This window comes from Dendroctonus ponderosae, unplaced genomic scaffold (assembly GCF_020466585.1).
Source record: "Dendroctonus ponderosae isolate FM_Combo_2020 unplaced genomic scaffold, Dpon_F_20191213v2 Dpon_F_20191213_300, whole genome shotgun sequence".
Lineage (NCBI taxonomy): Eukaryota > Metazoa > Arthropoda > Insecta > Coleoptera > Curculionidae > Dendroctonus > Dendroctonus ponderosae.
In genome coordinates, this window is record NW_026018510.1 from 1 (window position 1) to 21,031 (window position 21,031).

The following is a 21,031-nucleotide window of genomic DNA, read 5'->3' on the forward strand; positions in this document are numbered from 1 at the left end:
TTGAAAAGTTAAGTTAAGGATAGTAAAGTTCGCGTAGAGCGTATTCGGCTTTGTGGCCTTCTTTTAATAAACTCAACGTGGAATGTGAAAGCAGTATTTGCTATTTTAGGAGAAATGCTTGGAAATATTATTTTTTGTTCAGCAGCATTTATATTGGCAATAAAAGAGGTGCATTCATAGCGCTAACTGTGTTAAAAATGAAATCTTCAAAAATGTGCTTTAACCATTAACTGAAAAAAACTGGATTAATTTTCATCAAATCATACTTTGACTACAGTTGCAGTTTCGTTCGCTGCACTCAAAATTTCAAGTTTGTTCATCACAATTATTTCCTGATTGTTTGAAATGCTCATTTTTTAAGCACGATGCATTAATATGTCGGAAAGAAACTTCGGGCGTTCTACTTTTGATTAAAATAGAGTTTTGTTATTTAATTTAGTTCACTGCCCGTCTTTAAATCGGTTTTATTATTGTCATGAATTGTTTTGACCTTTAAAGCAAGTTCACTTTTCTTTTCACATCGTGGGCATTAATTGTAGCCAGTTTTCAGTTTTTGCATGAGGATTTTGGTATATTGTCTTATAGGTTTCATCGTACATTTGTTGCGCCTAACTTTCTCTTGAGTTGCATTGGTTCATTACTCTTTAATTTTTTTAGCAGCTGTAAAACGTGTCTTTCTTTCTTCCAACTTTCTGCTCGAAAGTCTCCTTACCTCGCATGAAAGCAATCAATAAAGCTTATTGATTTTTGCCGCTATATGTAATTTATATCCGTTTTTCCTCATTCTTCACTAGCTTCTTCCCAGCTCTTATTTCATTTTCAACAGTCTTTTCTTCTGTTTTTCTCTCCTTAATGAATCTTTGCGTGTTCTGCATCCTCGTGTCAATATCTTTTATCTGCATTTAGTACATTACTTTAATTTGTTCTTCAATCTTATTGTTAATAAGAATGTGTCTGCCCTTTTGGCATTCATTAGAATATGGAACAAAATAGGTTACTTGAAAAACATATGTTTTTCGTATTGAGTATTAGAATATTAGCCAGTTATAAAGGAATATCTCTCAGTCAATTAACTCAATTTCCGTGTGAGTAATATTTTTTTTGAAATACGCACTCAAACTTTAGTAAATTGTTGAGTGTCACCTCAGCGGCCAAAATTTAACTGATATGATTCGTTAATTGAAATTCTACCCCTTATATGTGCTGCAAACACCAGCAGCACGGTACATTAAATTGTAGAACAGAACACATTCTGTATGAAAGGACGACACCCAAGGGTCAACATCATTTTTCAACCAATAACACAGTGGATAAATCATTCCCGATCGCATATATCCCCGCAGTGAAAACAATTACAAAGCCAATTGCCAGGGCGAATATTAAAACCAGAAATCAAAGCGGAGGATACTTTGATTAAGATAATGACGTTACGCGGTATGGACCCATCTAGTAATCGGTTTGCAGACTTTGTTGACCGCAAATCCATTAATTGTCTGTCACATTTTGCGTGATGGGGCTGTTTGTTCGAAACGATTCGTTTTGTGAAACTCCACCGAGGGGACTGTATACCATTTAGCGGCTGAACACAAACGCTGGATTAAATAACTTCCCTGTGTGTAATCGGGCAGATAAACTTGGTTTGCTCTGTTGCTTTTTTTGTACCGCTCTGGTTCACTGGTCAATTTTATTGGACCTTTGATCTTCCAAAGTTCCAATGGCAGAGATTCGAAATTGAGAGAAAGTCAAATAGTGATACTTTTAAATCAGCTGGCTAGTGAATGCTATTTGATTACAACCACCAATTCGATGAATTGTTAATGTTTATCAAATAGTTCTTCGTTTGAACTGAGTTCTGTACGAAAGCTTCGTTTGGATTTCTAAGAATTTTGAGAAATTATTCTGAATATTTCTTGTTAATAATATTATATTTGATTCTTTACCAATTGGAATATAATCTTAGCCGTAACGGAGGTCTTTATATGCCCCATAAAATAATGGAACGCAATTAAATCTGATGGTCAGGTCTTGGTCCATAATTGCTCTCCTTATTTAAGGATTACAGCACTCTACATTTCAATATTTTCAGGCGACTGACGGAAAATGTTTAGTTTTATCGCAATGTATGTACACGCATGCCACTTTCAAATAGAAATCGCCTCTTACTTGCAAAAATATATCACTTTCTAGAAAATTTAGTACATTTTGTCGCCGATTTAAGAGGTCTAATAAAGCTCATAAAGCTAATAGGAAAGGCCTTGCTAAGAACGACAGTTTGATAGGAACTTGAGCAAGTTTCTCTAGTAATATACTTTTTTTGTTAAATCTTCGATTCGTTGATGGTTTAGGTATACTTCTAGAGTGTATGTAGTGAAGGGTAAGAAGTAAAAAGAATGTAAGAAGGGCAATTAATAGCATTTATTTAAAAGATGAATTTACTGGTTTAGACAAAAACTACTATGGCAGTTACATTTACAGTTGTTTTGACATCCTAAACAATGTTTTAAAGGAATTTAACTCTGTCAACCGCGGGGTGATTCAGAAGAAATTGTGGCAATTTTAATTTTTAGTTAACTTTTTCTCGCATTTCGGTTATTGTAAATGAAATAGTTTAAATAAAAAACGTTTTCTCTAACGAAACAATGTTTTTGATATTTTTTCGTAAAGCGCTGTCTTCGTCTCTGTTAATTACTCTGAACACAATTTATTAAGGAATCGTTTGCCACAATATCAACGGTACTAATTAGCACTTTCTTGGTTTCATTTGTAGACGAATTTGCTTAGATCTAGATTTTCCCGTCTATCGTCCACGTCTTCTATTTCAAATTTTTTTTAAAAGGAACATCCAAGACGGTTTTTATATAGTTTCTACGAGTAGACACAATATTTGATATATTTTTTAATGGAAATATTTATAAAACTTAATATTATTTGCATTTAATAAATTATCACTTACATTCAAAGAAAATACCGATGAAACTGAAGGCGGAACGCAACTAGAGGAAGACGGAAGGATATGATTACAAACTAATTGAACGAAAAATAAAAAACCACACTTCTCACTGACAAGACTCACAGTCTTAGACTTATTCTAAACTTAAGATCCTGAAAGGTTCGAAATTTAACAGTTAAACAACGGACCAAAATAAAACGTCTGTAAAAAAATTGTCTGAATGAAAACATAAGAATCCTCAGATGAACTGGATGAATTGAATGAAAAAATATTAAAACAATGAGGTGCTAATAAATCAGACACACAGTATTGTAGAGTACTTAAATAAAATTTGGCCTGTGACCAAATTATTTACCTATTCATCAATCTACTTGCTATACCAAAGTGGACTTTCCATAATTTTTCAAATCCGAATTTAAACTGTACCTAATTAACCGGTCCACAAATGTATTTTTAAACAGGCGACTCGGACGTTTTCTTTGGCTCTTTCCCAACACGTTGAATAGTAAAAAGAGTGAAGAGTTATAACTAGATTAGCGTATTACGATGCATTGAATGTGGTGCCCTGACTTTACTTTTATCACGTTAGAAACTCTATAAAACGGCCACTTTGGAGAAAGATGGGTTTGCGAATTGCAGTTTTAATGTGTTGTTTAGTGACATTTAGTCACATGTCCAGTGCTAAGGACCGCGTGAGAATTGGTATGTAGGTATGCGGATTTAGATGCTAGCTGACTTAGTTAATACATATTAATGCTTGTTTCAAATATTTTAATTCACTCTGAGCGCGTGTCCTTAAGCTTACACTAAACTAACAACATGTTTAAGTTTACATTTATATAATAACAAACGTAAAATGCTGTTTGAATGTTTAAGTGTTTAAGTGAAACTACTCATACAAATTAAAAAACGTACTTGAATCTTCGATTACCAATTGGCCGAAAATTAAGAACAACAAAATCAACACAAATAAGGGCGATGTTGGAATATAATTTTAAATCACGTTAATTTTCAGTAGAAATTTTCATATTTTTAAATTATGACCAGAAACAATGCAAAAATAAACTCACTGAGATATTTGCAAAAAACATATTTATTTCCAGAACGTGTCAAATTAGGAGGAATTTAAATTAATTTCAGCACTAACTTCAAAATAAAAAGTGCCTTTGTCCAGCACATTTCCCATATTTAATATACAAGTATACCAAATAAAAATTATAACATAATCATAGCTTAGATCGTGACATCAATCAACTTTACTAGTACGTTAAAAGATCGGCTATGTTTCTTTATTTTTGTTTCATAGTTATTTTATAGCAATCTAGTTCATTATACTAATAAGCCGTTTGTCTTTAACTTAATCTTCTACATTTAAAAATGCAAACCACACACATCCTCTGATAGGCCTTTATCTGTACTACTTAGGACAGGGTTATTGATTGAACTTTGGCCACCACGGTTTTGAATCTAATTTGAAATTTAGAGAAACATATTTCAATGCATAAATGCAATGCAATGCAGTGAGATGCAGTGCAATGCGATGCAATGCAGTGAGTGTGCAGAGTATGCAAAAATATTTAAATGCAATAACGTCTAGTTTAATTTAAGATAATACCAATTAATACAAAAAGTGTCTGAAATTCAAGTGGCAGACCAGACTTGCATTTTTATAAATGGAATGACACAATTTTTATTACATATTATGCATTTATTATTAAATATGAATTTTCTATATTGATCTTCAACTGGTTTCCAGTTAATAACCATATTGATCAAACTTTGACCAATTTTAATTGCCAATTGCACCAAAAGTTGGGCGTTTTTTCATACTTTTCGTCAAGTTTAGCAAAATTGCAGATTTTTGTGAAATTTGGTCCGCTTTCGATAAAACCTTTTTCTTTACGGTGCAAAAATTTCAGTTTGTTGATGTAAGTGGTTTCGGATTTACGAATTTTTGTTTAACTGCACTTTAAGTTGTACGGTTTTTTTTAAATTTTTTGTCAAGTTTAAATTTTTTTTGGAAAATCAGCAGGAGGAAGGTTTGAGTGAAATTTGGTCCGCGTTTCGATAAAGCCTTTGTCTTTATGGTGCGAAAATTTCAGTTTGTTGATGGAAGTGAATTGGGAGTTACGAATTTTTGTATAACCACACTTTAAGTAGTACCTTTTTTTTAATTTCTCGTCAAGTTTAAAATTTTTAATTTTTAATTTTCTGTCGAGTAAATTTTTTTTGTAAAATCAACAGAAGTGGGATTTTTTGTGAAATTTGTGCGCTTTTTGATAAAGTCTTTTTCTTTATGATGCGGAAAGTTCAGTTTGTTGATGTAAGTGGTTTGGGCGTTAAGAATTTTTGTCTAACTACACTTCAAGTTGCACGGGTTTTTATAAATTTCTCTTCTTCTAGAATGTTGCGAATAGTTCGAATATGCTATAAAAAGTGCGGCATTCTATTTAAAAAAATGCAAGTTTGATCCGCGGCTTTAACTTGAGACACTTTGCATCAATTGGTATATAATTGGTTAAAATAAACTACGCGTTATTATCTACAACTTCTGTATTTAATGTTTTTTCCTAAATTTCAAGTTTGATGTAAAAACGAGGTGGTCAAAGTTGAATCAACAACCCTGTACACCGGTTTAACATGTACTCTCTTAAAAATTCTTGCCTTCTAAACCAGTTCAAATGATTTAGTTCTTTTGAGTCATCTCTGGATATTTCCGCATTATCCAGGAGCATAAGCGCCTCAGAATTGAGATGTCGATGGAGTCACTGTTCATGATTCTGTGCATACTTTTTGATGAGGTAATCTACTGTTTCTACGCCCACGTCCCAAGGAAAGTAGAATTTTAGTTCTTATATACCATGGTGCGTCAACGATACTGCGAAGTACTTTATTCTAGAAGCGTTGGATGAGGTTTCTACTGCTCTATTTGGTGCAGCCGCAAAATTGCACACCATAAGTCCAGACTGGCTTGAGGACTGGACCATATAACGAAATAGCTTGTTATAACAAGTTATTGTTATAACAAGTGTGACATCCAACAACAAGCATGACACATTGTATACACTGTGAGAGCTGAGTTTCTACTTAATAGCCAGTACATCTTTCGGTTCTTCAGATTTAATTCTTCCTGTTTCTTAATGACTAGTGGCTTCCAACCGAGTTCTGTATGGAGGGCAACGCCTAGATATTTAGGTGTATTCCTCTATGGTACAATCTTGTCATTAATGTATACTGCTTGTAGTCTATTCGCTTGTTGGTGAAGTCGATATGGACCGATTTATTTTCATTTAATTAGATGCGCCAGTTCAAGGTCCAACGTTGAACCTCATCTGCTTGGAGTTTTTCAGTAGATTGCATATTGCCGTCGCCTATCGCTAGGATTGCAGTGTCGTCAGCAAATATAGCAACAACATTTTGATTACCAACAGGCAGACCCCATGTGTACAGTAGATAAAGTATTGGTCCCAATACAGTACCCTGTGGAACACCTGCTTGAATTTCTTTAAGATCAGAGTAAGCATTGGCATGCCTGATTATGAAGTACCGCTCAGTTACGTAAAATTCAATATTTGTGAGTACTGAACCGGAAGTAAAATTTCAAGTTTATGGGTCAAGCCTTCGTGTCGGACTTTACGGAAAGCCTGTGCAACATCTCGGAATATAGCTGAGCAAACTTTCTTCTCTTTAAGCGAGCTTTCTATAGTATTGACGATTCTATGGACTTAATCAATTGTAGAGTGTTGATTGCTGAAACCGAACTGATGATCCGGGATAATCTGTTGATCTTCAGTTATTGGTTTTAGTCTTTTCAATAGAAGTTTATTTTCTTCATAATGACAAATATTTCTTTTGATTATTACCGCACTGCAACCTTTCGCTGCGTTTTCTGGATTAGTTGCATGGTAAACTTTCTATCCTTCAAATTTATTAAATGTTTGCCTTGTGAAATGTGTTCCTGATATTAAACACACTTCGATCTTATTTATGTCACAGATTGATTGAAGCTCTTGTTGATGCTTTAGCAAAATCCATTTGCTTCCAAGTCATAATTTTAATTGTACTATGCATTATGGTTTTTCAAAACTTTTGAGTATAAATTTATTTTAGTATCTTCTTCAAGTTTTTAAATTTTTTGCTTTACACTGAAAATTGTACCTTCCATTGGAGTGATTTTTTTTAATATAAGCTGTAATATTTCGTAAGTATTACTTCCTTATGACTTTGTTGGTTTCTTTGTCCCCATCGCAGCTATAGAGACGTAAGTGGGTTTAGCCTGATTGTGACTTTCTTTTCTCCCTTGATCTTTTTGTTGCTCTGTTGATTTTTTTTACTGACGTTTGTTGGGCTCGTTCTGATAGCTTCCTTGTTTTTATTTTTTAGTTACTTTTTCACGACTACACATCCTCGATAGCTGGCAGGGGGTTCTTCTCCACAGTTTACACATTTCAGGTCATTTTCGTTTTCAGATTTTCGCCAATCGCTTGCTATGTGTTTGCCTGCACATCTTAGAAATCTGGGCTCTTTCGCACAAAATTTTTGTGTGTGTCCAAAGCGCTTGATATTTCTTACATTGAGGAATTAATTGGGATGCTTGTAGTGGTACAAYTTCTACTTTACTGCCCAATATGTGAGTTATTTTGTATATTTCATCATTCATTTCATCGTCATTGGCAAACGTTAGCATGAACCATGAATGGAGATTTTTCTTTTCATGACATCTTTTTATTGACCTCAATGATTTTATAGCCCTTTTTATATATAGGTGTGCTTGAAAATAGGTGTGCTTGAAAATAGSTGTGCTTTGAAAAAATTTAATTTTCTGGATTGCAGGAGCTATGCAAGTTATTGCTCTTACCGATTGCCATTCATCAGCTATGATGAATATATTTAAATCAATTTAATTCAGTACATCTAATGTTGTCAATATTTGATTTAATAGCATTTTTCGATGAAAATCAAGAGAATATCGCCTACTTGGACCTGCTAAATGAAGATCTAGATGAGCGAGTAGAATTGATATTGGATAATTCTGAAACTTCTGATTTACACAAATTGTCTAACAGCGACATACTCGATGCCAAAAGAAAATGTGAGTAAGGTAATATTTGCTGTGGATAGTTTGTAGTAAATTTGAAATGTTTATGCTTGCAGTTTGTTCGTTCATCGAAGATACCAACGATGGACACTTAGGAGCCGTAATGGCACCCAAATCTCAAACTGTTTCGTCTATCTTAGAATCCATCAGTGCGTATTTAAATATTCCCTATTTAATTACGTCATGGAGACCTAGGAGAGACTTTTCTCCTGAAAATGTATTTAACTTGTATCCGGATACAGACTTGTTTTCCAGAGTAAGTAGCTTTTACTAAAATATATGAGACTATTTTGTAATACCCAATCAACAAAATGGTGGCGATGAACACATTTTTCTGTAGGGTCTAGCAAGACTTATTGAATCTTTTGACTGGAAAGAATTTGCAATTTTATACGAAGACGATGATGGACTTCTAAGATTTCAAGATACACTGAAGATTCAAAAATATGACAAAGACATTTCAAAAAATAAAATTCTAATACAAAAATTGGATAGTTCAGGAAATAACAGGTAGAATTAATTTAATAAGGTTTATTCGTTGTTGTTCAGTGTTAAACTGAAGTATTAATTTCTGGAATGTGACACATTGCTAGCTTCATGTTTAGTGTTTCGACACTAATTTAAATGCAAATTAGTAGTACTGAATAGTTATCGGAGGGAATGTCGCCGGTGAGATTAATGTCGCGCCTCTTTCTTAGTTTGCCAGTTAGAAACAACATACATTGTTTCATACAAGAAAAAATATTATATTGCCAAGATAAGTTTCCCAAACAACACGAGTAGCTTATATTTAGAAAAATTTTTATATGCATTTGGGTGACGCACCTGAAAATATTACTTCAACGTTAATATTTTCCATATTTATTGAGACCTGCTGCAATTAATGTTTTGTGAGTGGTTTCTGAAAGAGACTCAACAACTGTGAGATTTATTTCGATAGATTGAACCATTCCTAAATAAGCCGAAATGTTCGAATTTTTCAGTTCTGTATCTATACGAATTCCAAATGTTTTTTTTTTGTTTTTTTTATTAATTTTAACTTATTATTTTCGTTTGTTAGTATCAATAGGAAAATTTTAGATTTCAAAATTAAAATGTCTGGAAGCGAATTTTTAATCAAATTCCAATGCTTTCAATATTCTACATAAACCATATTTGCTTTAATTATTTCATGTTGGACTACTTAATTTTATATTAGCTTTTCTTGATTTTGAATCATATTTCATACCGATCGATTAAAGTTTGTTCATTTTTCAGACCCATTTTGAAAAGGTTAAAACAGTTATCAGTTAACCGAATTATTATCGATTGTCATGCGGATAAGATTATGGATATTTTTCAACAAGCCCTAGATGTGGATCTGCTCGCTGACGTCTCACGGAGTTTTTTTTTAACCTCATTGGTAAAATTGGCTCTATAGGAATTTTTTTATACAATTATATTATATGGGCTTATGTAATTATTAAATTCTGTTTCAGGATGCCCATATGTTGAATCTTGACGAACTTAAATCTAACGTTAATATAACTACTTTAAGATTATTTAATCCTCATGAAGAAAGTTTTAGGAATATTGCTAATAAGTACTTTCCGAATATTCCTTATAACAAAATTACGGTAAGCATTTGCAAACCCAACTGAAAGAAACTATTCTAATAACTAAATCTATTTCGAGTCTTCCTTCTTTTTCAATTTCTATTTTGTAATTGGAGCCGGTAAAAATTTATTGGGAAAACTTTATGGGACTTTAAGAAACCGCATTTTTAATTCATTAAACCTTTATTTTAGAAAAGTCAGATATATTGACTACTTTTATATTAACGTACCTTACGCGAATATATAGGTTTATGTTCAGATGGATTTAAAAAAAAATTGTTGTTTTGGGATATGTTAATACTTTGAAAAAAATTTCAACTTTTAGGTCGAAAAAGCATTAATGTTAGATGCGTTACTGGTTCTGACATACTGCATAAATGAGCTTAAAGCACAAAATACTGATTTTGGGTTTCGAGAAGTGAATTGTGGAGCCAACGAGAAATATACAGATGATATAGGGCTGATTAGTATGATGCAACAGGTGATTAGTAATCATTGCTCTTGTGTGATTGTAAAGAAAAAAAAATGTATTACTTAAATTAATTCTTGTTTTATCATTGAGGAAGAAGTTTCCTGGTATAGAAGAGACAGAAGCTTGAATACATTTAGCCAATGTTGCAGATTGTATTGCTCTTGAATGATGGATGGTTAAAAAAAACCAGAAATTGATTTACTGAAGTAAATTGTACACACGTTTGAAATCGAACCTTTTAATGTTTATTTCATCTATAATGTTTTTGTCTCCCAAAAGTACTTGAAATAAATGGAATATCGGTTTCAAAATTTTCAAAAATATGAAGCATATACATTGATTTTAAAATATTTCTGTAGTAAAAAGAGCTTTTGGACATGTTTCCTGCTTTTTTCCAAACAATTTCTGAATATTTAATGCAAAGTTCATAGATTTCAAAACCAGACTGAGAAAAAAATTGTCAGTTTCTGAATCCATACCTGGAAGGCTAAGACTAAGGTCTAAACATAAGCAAATAAGCGAATTGGCAGTTTTAAATTTTAAACAGTCAGCTCACTTTATTCATGTCGTTTATGTTACGTTTAAATCAAATTTTCAGATTGAACGTTCTGGCACTCTAACCGGTCCGATTTCGTTTCAAAATGGCAAACGAGATAAATTTGTGCTGGAGGTAATTGAAACTCTCAATCCCTTGAGTCCAATAGGAATATGGAGATCGGAGAATCCCGATAAAGTCATGTTGACAAGAAATGCAACTCAACGTGAAGAAGAAACGATGAGAAGGCTTAGAGCTCACAATTTTATTGTAACTTCCAAGTAAATAATCCAATTCATAAATTTATGGCTCCCCTTTATGTATGAAGTTTCACCTTTCGTTTTTCATTAACAGTAAATGCAGTTTTCTTTTTCGACTTTAAATATCAGTTAATTATTTATTATATGTACTTCATGTTGAATCTCTTCCAAACCTATCACTTGGCTGGTTTTACTGAAAAATTTGTAATAAGGTATTTTGCATCAGCTTAATTAGAATCTACTACCCTTTCTGGAAAGTGCCAAATAGATAACAAGAGCAGCTGTGATTGTCTGCTAATGTTCTATTCATAATATTTCAGATATTCACACACTGAATATAGGTTTGTGTTCTGTTTCATGAATAGGGAGTTTTTAGGCCCCTTAATTGCAGAACCTTTTACGTTATCCGTTATTCYGAGCATGSGCATTAGTAAAGAAATAACCGTTTRCGTTATTAGAGGATAACGTGTTCATTTATTTATGTACGAGTAGCGGTAACGTTAATAAGCACCACGTTAAGAARCAGAACCACGATGTTGACTTATTTATAATATTATTAATAGAATAAGAAATGTATTGTAAATTTAAATAAAACTCTTTCATTGATTAATTTACGMGRTTATTGCGTAATTACGGATTYTATGTGAAAATTCTTTGGGCAAATTTGGACTTTGGCAACACTACTAACATCGCACGGACAGGTTCTAACTTCTAACCCATAACCTAACTATTTGATTTTGAATTWTTATTTAATRTGTTCGAAATWTGTTCCTTCTGAAACCTAAAMTTGATAAGGCAATCTCTGGTCTCAATATTTTCTAAATTAAAAATAGCTCTTCGGTTTGCAACAACAGTAATGACCTGATGACATGATGACAATAATGTCGTGTAAAATGAAGCCTCTTATTAAATCGTGATCCACATCTCCTGGTCATTCCGGTGCAGAAAGGCAGCTTCWATGTTTTCTTCCATCTTAACCACTTTTTGTTTAATAACAATACAAACTTAAACTAGCTTTGAAACTTTTCCATACAAAAAGGGACAAGAAAACAATAAAGTGAGGTTTATTTTATTAAGAGTGCAACAAACGCGGTATCAAAAACTTAAAAACGCACTTAACGTTATTTGCCTGAACACCTTATTTTTTAACACTGGGCATGATTACAATAACGTTTTTAAGGGCAATGTAATTTTAAGGGACCTAAAAACTATCTATAAAGTACTTTACGATATTATTTATACCTAGACCTAGAAGTAATTTTTTTTTATGATCTCCCAGTAATATTACAAACTACTCGAAGGTATTCAGAAATTTTGTTTGACATACAATTTTAAGAAACTGACATACAATTCAACATGTAGGGTATTGGCCATCCAAATCCCCTATTTTAAATCAATTAATTAATTAGTTGTTTTTGACTACTGGGTTTTCAAAGCGTTTTACGTAAATCTAGTAGTTATGTTTGGAGGATTTAGAAGTAAATTAATTTACAATATTATTGAAATTAATTTATCAATAATACTACTCTTCTCTATTAGCCAATAATGATTATTTTTCTTAGTGACTTAAATGGGACTCTTGGTAATTCCTGGTCGTAGGTTCTTTATTGCAATGCCCTGCAAGGCAAACCAGGCTTTTCCAGACAAACTTTAAGAGCTGATAGTGCCTGTTTTTCTAGAAAAAACATTGTATAAATGTACTCGTTGTTATCGAGGTACATACTGTTAAAGTTTAAATCAAAATTTTGTTTAATTTCAATTAGCTCCTTTATTAATTTTGCTCTTGTCTCCGATTTTTGGGGTTTGGGGATTAAATAATTGAAATCTCGTTTCTGTACTTGAAAACATCGAATTTTCTTTGGTCGCGTCACATTTGCTGATGTTTCCAAAAAAGTTTGATTGAAGAAAATGAAAATACACGGTATTATTTATAGACACGTTTTAACATTTTCAATTCGAAATGTTGCATATTCTTTATATGTTTTGGATTTTGTAATGAAAATTCAAGTGAGCCATTTAATTTCCAAAATAATTAAATAAAGATCTGTTTAATTAATTATATGCTTTGCGTTGTAGGCTTGGAGCGCCATACTTATACTTAAGTGATAAGCCAGATGCCTATAAGAACTCAAGATTTTATGGATTTTCTATGGATCTAATAACAGAAATAGCCAAAGAAAAGAATTTAACTTTCGAGTTTAAGATAACGGAGGGCGGTAGCTATGACAGCTTAATGAAAGATTTAGAAGAAAGGGTAAATAAACTATTAGTTCATTATTATTGTGAAGATGGCTAAATGTTTTTCCAGAGAGCGGATTTGGGAATTTGCGATTTTACTATAACACCACAACGAAGGGCAACTGTCGACTTCAGTATGCCATTCATGAATTTAGGTACAGTAACACATCGCACTTAGTGGACGTTTTTACACATAACAGCTCTTATGCATTAGCTTAACTAACGTTTGTAAGTAATTTATTTTAAAGATTCAATTTTTAAAGCATTAGTCAAATAAAATTGAAAACTTAATGAAGACTGATACTGAAACTGACTATGGGTTTTGACTACGGTCCGATCTAACATCGCTGGGAACTAAGCTTGATTGCTAGAAAAGCATTTCAAACACAAAAATTTCGTCGACTTATTAATGATATTGGTTCTGTATACGAATATTCGTTCTGTTGTGATTTTAAGTTTAATTTAATTAAATTTTAATTTAATAATTAATTTTGTTTTTTAAGTTTTGTCATTGGAAATTTTAATTGACGCATAAACTATGTATTCATACCGGCACCTATTCAAGCAAACACTTATTTACATCTTTATACTTAGGTATTAGTATTTTACACAAACAAACTACCCAGGTTGAAGTTGATAATATGTATGCATTCATGAGGCCGATTTCATGGAAGGTTTGGTTTTATATGACGTTTCTCAGTTTTGCCAGTTCACTCACAATGTTCATCGTTGCCAGGTCCATATAAGATTAACAAGACTCCTGCAATTATTCCGCATATCTTTTTTGCAGAATGGCACAACGCGAATGGGAAAATCCAAAACCATGGGACCCCGAATCAAAGGAGCTTGAAAATATTTGGACAGTGAAAAACTTTTTATGGCTGAGCTTGGGGTCGATTACTGCCCAAGGATGTGATATTCTACCAAAGTAAAAATTACCCATTAGTGTATAATGGGATGGTAAAATATTGATTATTGATCATTTTTTGTTGATTGAATGATTTTTCAGGGCAGTGCCAACAAGAGTTATTGCTGCATCCTGGTGGTTTTTCTCTTTGATCATTATGAGTTCTTATACTGCCAACTTAGCTGCTTTCTTGACAATGCAAAAAAGGGATTTTACTATCGATTCAGTGGAAGAACTGGCTGCTCAATCGAGAGTGAAATACGGTACATATTTAAATGTGTTATTATAAGTACAGCTTTATAATGTTTCGTGCGAAAAGTATCAATTTGCTCAAAAAATATTATAGAAGTTTGTAAGAAGTAACTGCTTTTCTTTTAAATTAAATTTAAATTTTAAAATTCAAGAACGTAAATTTGTGACAACGGGTCTATATTCATCCCGAAACTGTTAAGACAATCTAATATTAAAAAAACAAAACATTTTATTGTTCGCTGAAGGGGCATCATACAGTTTCTATCATCAATAGGCAGAAGGAGATGACAACATTTACAAATCAGTTTTTTGGGAAATAAAGTCCATACGATTTTTATTTAGGTACTACATGAATATATGTAGGGTGGAGTGGGGCAGGTTCGAACAGTTTTGGTTAAAGTGACTTTTATTTTCATTCATATGTTTTTAATTAAATAACACAGCAGTTTAAAAAAAACTTGTACAGTTTTTTGTAAAAAAGTAAAACAAAAAGTTTCATTTGTCGGAAGGTGCCCCATGGTGGGGCAGTTTTGAGGTAGATTTGGACATATACTTCAAAACTAGTTTTTCTTCGAAAAGTATATTTTCCATCCTTTAACATCGTTACTTACTACAACAAACATATTGACCCAAAAAAAAGGTAGGTAAATAATTAAAACCAGTTTTTGTTATTAAAATCATAAAATATGGTAAATTACTTTAAATTTAAAGAACTAAAATTCACATTGAATTTTAGTACATTCAATTGAAACAGAAGTTGCCCTGGGTAGTTTTGCCTTTATGTCACAGCCTGCGATGGCTGATCATCCACAGTGGGAAAGTCGAAACGGTTGTGCCAACGTCTTAAATCATTTAAAACAAACTCGCTGTATTCTGTAACCTGTATCACTAGCCTGACGTAATAAGCAATTGTTTTTTTTGTGGGAAATTTTACCAAAACGTAATCGTCACATAAGTCCTTATCATCTGAAAATTAAACACAAAAAAACTGTGTAAATATTTTGTCATTTTGTACCCAAAAGCTTAGTTCAATTAATCGCAATCGGATCACATGGCAATATCTGAATCAGATGAGGAAACAAAATTCTTTAAATTTTTTTATTAGAAATTTAAAAAACTCGAAATCAGAATCTTTTGCTCTTTTCATTGTCTTGCAGATATTTTTGGTTCTTGATATAGTTCCTAACCATCCCAAATCAAATGTTAAGTAGGTAAACTAATTAAATAAACATATTAAATAAACTAATTTTCAATAACATAAACTGTAAATAAATAAGTCGTGCACTTCCGTATAGTCCGAATGTACCCCACTCTACACTGTCCGGATGTGCCCCACATTCACAAAATGTAAAACAACCTAAAATTTTTAAAATTATACTGTCGATTTTCCAAATATACGTTATGTGTTTAAAATTTTGATTATACGTTTAACATATGCCATTTCAAAACCAAAAAATTACAACACCAAATAGTGCAAAACCTTACGAATAAATGACACTTAAAACGTACTTCAGATCAGTGTTTATTACTTTGGCTAATAACTTTTAAATCGCTTTGAATACTCACATAAAATTATACGGCACGGCGTAAAATAAGCAATACCAACTGTTTAAATACCGAATCACGTCTTGTTTCAAAAGGCGGTAAAATGAAATCGTCAGAATCAACCCCACTCTATCCTACCATAACTACGTCTTTTAAGCTTTTTAGAAGCTAACTAATGTTGTTTTCAGGTTTGCTTGAGAATGGATCAACACAAACGTTTTTCCAGACCTCAAACAACCCACTTTACCAAAAAATGTGGAGTACTATGAAGAACGAAAAACCATCGGTTTTTGTATCAGGCAACCTATCTGGAGTTGACAGAGTTTTATCAACAAAAAACGCACTTTACGCTTATTTCATGGAATCAACTGGAATTGAGTTTGAAATGGAACGAAAGTGTGATTTGCGAAGAATTGGAGGCCTGCTAGACTCCAAATCCTATGGAATAGGAATGCCGCTAAGTAAGTTTTAAAATCGAAGCATTTGTTACGGTTGATATAAGATTTGTTTTAACAGATGCTGACTATCGGCACACTATAAACAGCGCAATTCTGGTTTTACAAGAAAGTGGAAAATTGATGACATTAAAGGAAAAATGGTGGAAAACAGAAAGGGACGGCGAACCATGCAACAGGGTAAGTAAATGTTTGTGCGTAGTATTTCAAAAGGGGCTCAATAATATCTTCAATTTGGTCAACTTCAGGTCGTAGAAGAAGAAACTGATGCGCTGGCTTTATCAAACGTTGGCGGAATCTTTATTGTGCTCTTGGTAGGAATCGGCCTAGCCTATGTTATTGCACTATTCGAATTTTTGTGGAATGTTCGACAACTGTCTATCGAGGAACAGGTAAGGAAATTATTAAAAATACTCTACCTCATGCAAAGAAGTTGAATATTTGAAATGCTTCTTCAGCTATCAGTAGATCTTGAAAAAATCAAAATAGTAATTTATGTAACTAAAATGCTTGGACATTTTATTACCGAATCAGAAATGCCAAAAGTTCATAGCATAATCTTAATATAATTTGAGAAATTTTGGAAAATAATTGATAAATCTACTGGTGGTGAAAGCTTAGATTCACCTGTTGAAAGATCATGAAAAATCTTAGTGTTTCGCATGTTTAGCAAGATAATTTTAGTTTTAACGTACTCTGGTGGTTGCATAACGGTGTTCTTGTAAAAGTGTATATCGCTTTCCAACTGCTGCAACGATTACACTTTTATAAGCATAAATCCCACAGCCAAGTATTTTTGAGATCAGCGTGTGGAAATTGGTAAATAGGCTTGCTAATTTATATAGAAACTCATCAACCGCTTGTGATTAAATTTATACCGGTTATTGCCAACCACAATAGAACGTGTTGGATTAATTACAACTGTTTTTACTAATGGAAATGAAAATACTACAAGTATTTCCATGAGCGTGTTCAATTTGTACAACATATTGAAATTCGTTTTGGTTTTTCCGTAACAACAAAATGAAAACAAAAATTGCATTAAAAACTGGCAAATGGTTTTCCTTCAATATTAACAGAAAAAGTTTTCTTATTGCGCATTTCAACATCCTCTACATCGAAAACTTCGCAACATATCATTGAAAAACGAAGAATTTCTATTTTGGTCACCCCTGCTCGACTGGAAAACTTCGTTAAAAGTTTCGATCTTTCCTACTGGGTTTGATGGTATATTTATAAAGCACGCTGTATATTAATATTTTTTAATTAATTAATTCTTGTATAAAATGAATTCATGAAATACAGAATGTTGAAAGTTTACTAGTTTATTTTGTGGTTTATTATTTTTAACAGTTAATTTTTTTTGGTATGACTTGCTATCAAATAACATAGAAAATTCACAGCCGATTGAGATATGAAAATACTTAATTGCGGTGTGGCATTTATTAAATGCTAATTTGTTGTCTCAGAATTATGGATCAAAATTAAAAAAAAAACGTTAAATACGACGACTATATGAGAGTTCGTGATTAAGGAAGTAAAAATTTGGCAAATCAATTCCACTAAATCTGGTAAAAAATATAGATATTTTAACATGCACATTTCTACTGGTTTAAAACATTTCCATTTGACAAAAACTACTCACACAGATAATATAAAAAATAAGCAGCAAAACAGTATAACATTTTAAAAGCTAATTTATAATGTAAGCGCGGCAGTGTTCTATACAATTGTTAAAAAAATGTATTTCTTATTGTGCCGATATCTGTTCATAGCTAAAATTTGGTCCCAACGTAAACGGCGCTAAACGTATTCCAGTTTCAAGAGTATTGTGCATTTTTGACTAATATGCGATTGATTTTCAATAAATCTGACTTTCTATTTCAGCTCTCATACATGCAGACGCTAAAATGCGAAATAAAATTTGCATTTAGAATATTCGAGAAAAAGAAACGAGTGAAACCAGTTCCGTCGGAACCGTCTGCTTCCACTAACTCAGTTCCGGTGCACAATTTCGACCAAATGAGCGTGACAAGAAGCGTCTTTAGCAAATCAGCCACTTTGCTAAATTTCAGTACAGAACCTGACAATGTGCTGAGACACCGGCGAAGAAGATTTTCAAGAATTTCTCGCACCAGTAGCCATTTGAGATCTCAATAGTCGTTTCAACTAAAATATTTATATATTTTTTGTTACATATAAAGTGCTATCAAATAAAATTCTAGTCGAACTAATAGTTTTGGTCAGTAGATTTTAAGGACTGCAAAGCACACTTAAAATTACTTTTAAAAATTACCTTTTTTTATGTTCCTACTTATTCATAAATCAATGCAGTGTGTTTCAAGACACTTTGCAAATACTCTAAAATTGTCTTACAGTTATTGCATTTCTGATGTTTGTCAGATTTTGTTAACATTCTTTGAATGTGTTTGAGATATCAGGAAACTTAATAAAAATACAGAGCGTTCCAGAAATGTGCAAATTGCACCAAAATAGTTCTTGGGATAGGTAGGATCTCAAGCGAAGAAAAGGTACGCTTGTTTACCATTCAAAGGCAAAGTTGGTCAAAACAGAATGTGCTAATCATTTCGGAAAATTCCTTTTATTCATTATTTCTATTATTGTGAAACCAGATTATGAGAAGATGGCGGTTCGTATATCATATTTGCCTTTTTGAGACAAGTTTAGCTGAAAACCAGTAATTTAAAGATGAGTGATTTGTCGAAAAAACTCTTTAGTTGGTTATCAGTTGATAACCCATCGATGTATGGTTCGTTTAATGATAAATTTGACCCAAAATGTCGAATTTGCTGTCAGAATTCGCCTAGAGTGGCTTTGAAGCGAACGTGTAAAATGATGGTACGGATGTCGCTTTCCAGTATTTATATCTTAAACTCCTTCATCCAAGTTTAAGTTATTGTGTTTTGACAGCACTGTATATTCGAGTCTAACCACTTGAGGTTGGATACATTTGAAACAAATAGAGTGCCACTAATTCTTTCAATGTTGACCAGAAATTTTTGCATTTTAGCGAAAAAAATTAAAATTAATGCGTCAGGGTCTTCTGCAGTTGGTTTTTCGATCATCGTGCTTTTGCTTCAAGAATAGCAGCTTGAAGCATTTTCTGGTTCAAAACTTATAAGTTTCGCACAAACCATGAAATTTCTTTGGGCTGAAATTCTAGCGGAAACCGAGTTCCATGTAATTGGATGGTTTTGAATTCATATTTTTTTCTTAATTTGGTCTTTTAAAACTTTTCAAAACTGTTTCTCTTTATTTATCGATCATGGCAATCTTTCAGTCAGACTAATATACAGCATGTAATTTTTGCAAGAAAAAACTAGGATGAAAAGTTGGGGTTGTTAATTCAATATTCTCAGCCGGTTTATTTTATTTAAATGTTAGGCGCTAGAAATGAAAAACTTTCTTCGAAAGTTCAACTTTCTAAGCGTAAAATTTCTTTGTGGATCTTTCTTCAATCTTTGAAGAGATCGTGTAAGCAGTTTTCTTGCAGTCCGAAAAATAGTCGATTTTGGTGAAATTCAAAAAATAGAAAACTGAAAAATTTTACGGATGAATAGTCTAATTTTCGACATTTAGAATTACATAAATCAGCCAACACTTATCTCGTCTGGTGCAATACTAATAGTATTTTTCTATATCTTTATTTGTGTATAAAATATAAAAAGTTTAAAACTATAAAAGTTGCTATAAATTTCCGTTAAAATAAAACTAGTACAAGCGTAATAAGTTGTTTCCATGTATAACAGAAAGTACCWATCATGRAGGCGGAGTTTCAAACAGTTATCACTTAAACAAAAATATAAAATTCGTTAAAAAAATGCACGCTCTTCRCAAAACAAAAACAATAGTTGTTGACAATAAATCTCATTGYGGCGTCTTGCAGTTAATGGCTTTGAGGTAAACAATCCACGAGACAAACGTTACAAGCACAATTGTTTGAGCAGATGGTGTTTTCTAGCGATTTGTAGTCAAATTAATCACATTATTTATGTCATCCATGCTAGCCATTTTCACTTTATGTAATAAATGTTTCAGTTTAGCAGACACATTATTTTTAGAGTATGGGTAGGTAGAAATAAATGATTGCCTGTATAGAAAATAGAGTGGTCATGGCCACGGCAAATACGCAAAGTATGATAGTTCCAGAATTATGCCGGTCTAAAATAAGAGAGCGTCTGCAAAGTGTAATTTATTAATACTTGCATTTTAAGTGCCAAAAAGTGTGCAACAAAAATAAATCACCCAGTYATTCGTATTTATTATTTYCTGCTTTTCCAATAAATTGCACAATTAAATGGTTTAAATGTTAAAACATTTTAATATTTTTTTAAGTCACTAGAATAGTTGAKTATAGTTACKTTAAAAAGATTGAGGTGATCAGCAATAAAGGAGTTTAGGTTGCGTTTWGATATAGTTCTGAGATAATCAGTGTAAAATTATCTGGACATTTTCATATTTTAGCAGATATTTAAAAAATATATCGGTTAATAGGTAACAAAACAGGAGCAAAAATCATATTATCTTCTTAATGTCAAATAATAATTGCCTTTAGCTACTAAATTATCCACTTAACTTATTTTTCTTAAAACGTGCTCTTGAACATATGTCCGGCTTCTTTAATTGTCCTAAGTCTATAGGCCTTGCCATTTGGAAAAATCAAGCCAAAGATCGAAAAATTCACAATGCAGATAATGGACATC

At 32.4% G+C, this 21,031-nt stretch overlaps 1 protein-coding gene across 3 annotated transcripts; it reads left to right on the forward strand.

The window, feature by feature from the left end:
• The first annotated feature begins 3,377 nt into the window (after window positions 1-3,377).
• Window positions 3,378-18,538, forward strand: LOC125502322 (glutamate receptor ionotropic, kainate 2-like). 3 transcript variants are annotated; one of them, XM_048665312.1, is made up of 18 exons: window positions 3,600-3,652; window positions 7,420-7,580; window positions 7,893-8,042; window positions 8,105-8,304; window positions 8,389-8,558; window positions 9,306-9,450; window positions 9,527-9,664; window positions 9,969-10,124; window positions 10,714-10,931; window positions 12,987-13,164; window positions 13,219-13,303; window positions 13,743-13,884; window positions 13,939-14,076; window positions 14,158-14,318; window positions 16,041-16,313; window positions 16,369-16,487; window positions 16,556-16,699; window positions 18,195-18,538. In XM_048665312.1, exons 2-18 carry the CDS (start codon window positions 7,541-7,543, stop codon window positions 18,465-18,467), a joined length of 2,730 nt encoding a protein of 909 aa, XP_048521269.1. In that variant the 5' UTR covers window positions 3,600-3,652; window positions 7,420-7,540; the 3' UTR covers window positions 18,468-18,538. The 3 variants fall into 3 exon arrangements, with proteins under 3 accessions (XP_048521268.1, XP_048521269.1, XP_048521270.1); XM_048665311.1 differs by lacking the exon at window positions 7,420-7,580 and having other exon boundaries at window positions 3,378-3,652; XM_048665313.1 differs by lacking the exons at window positions 3,600-3,652; window positions 7,420-7,580 and having other exon boundaries at window positions 7,983-8,051.
• Window positions 18,539-21,031: the final 2,493 nt, after the last annotated feature.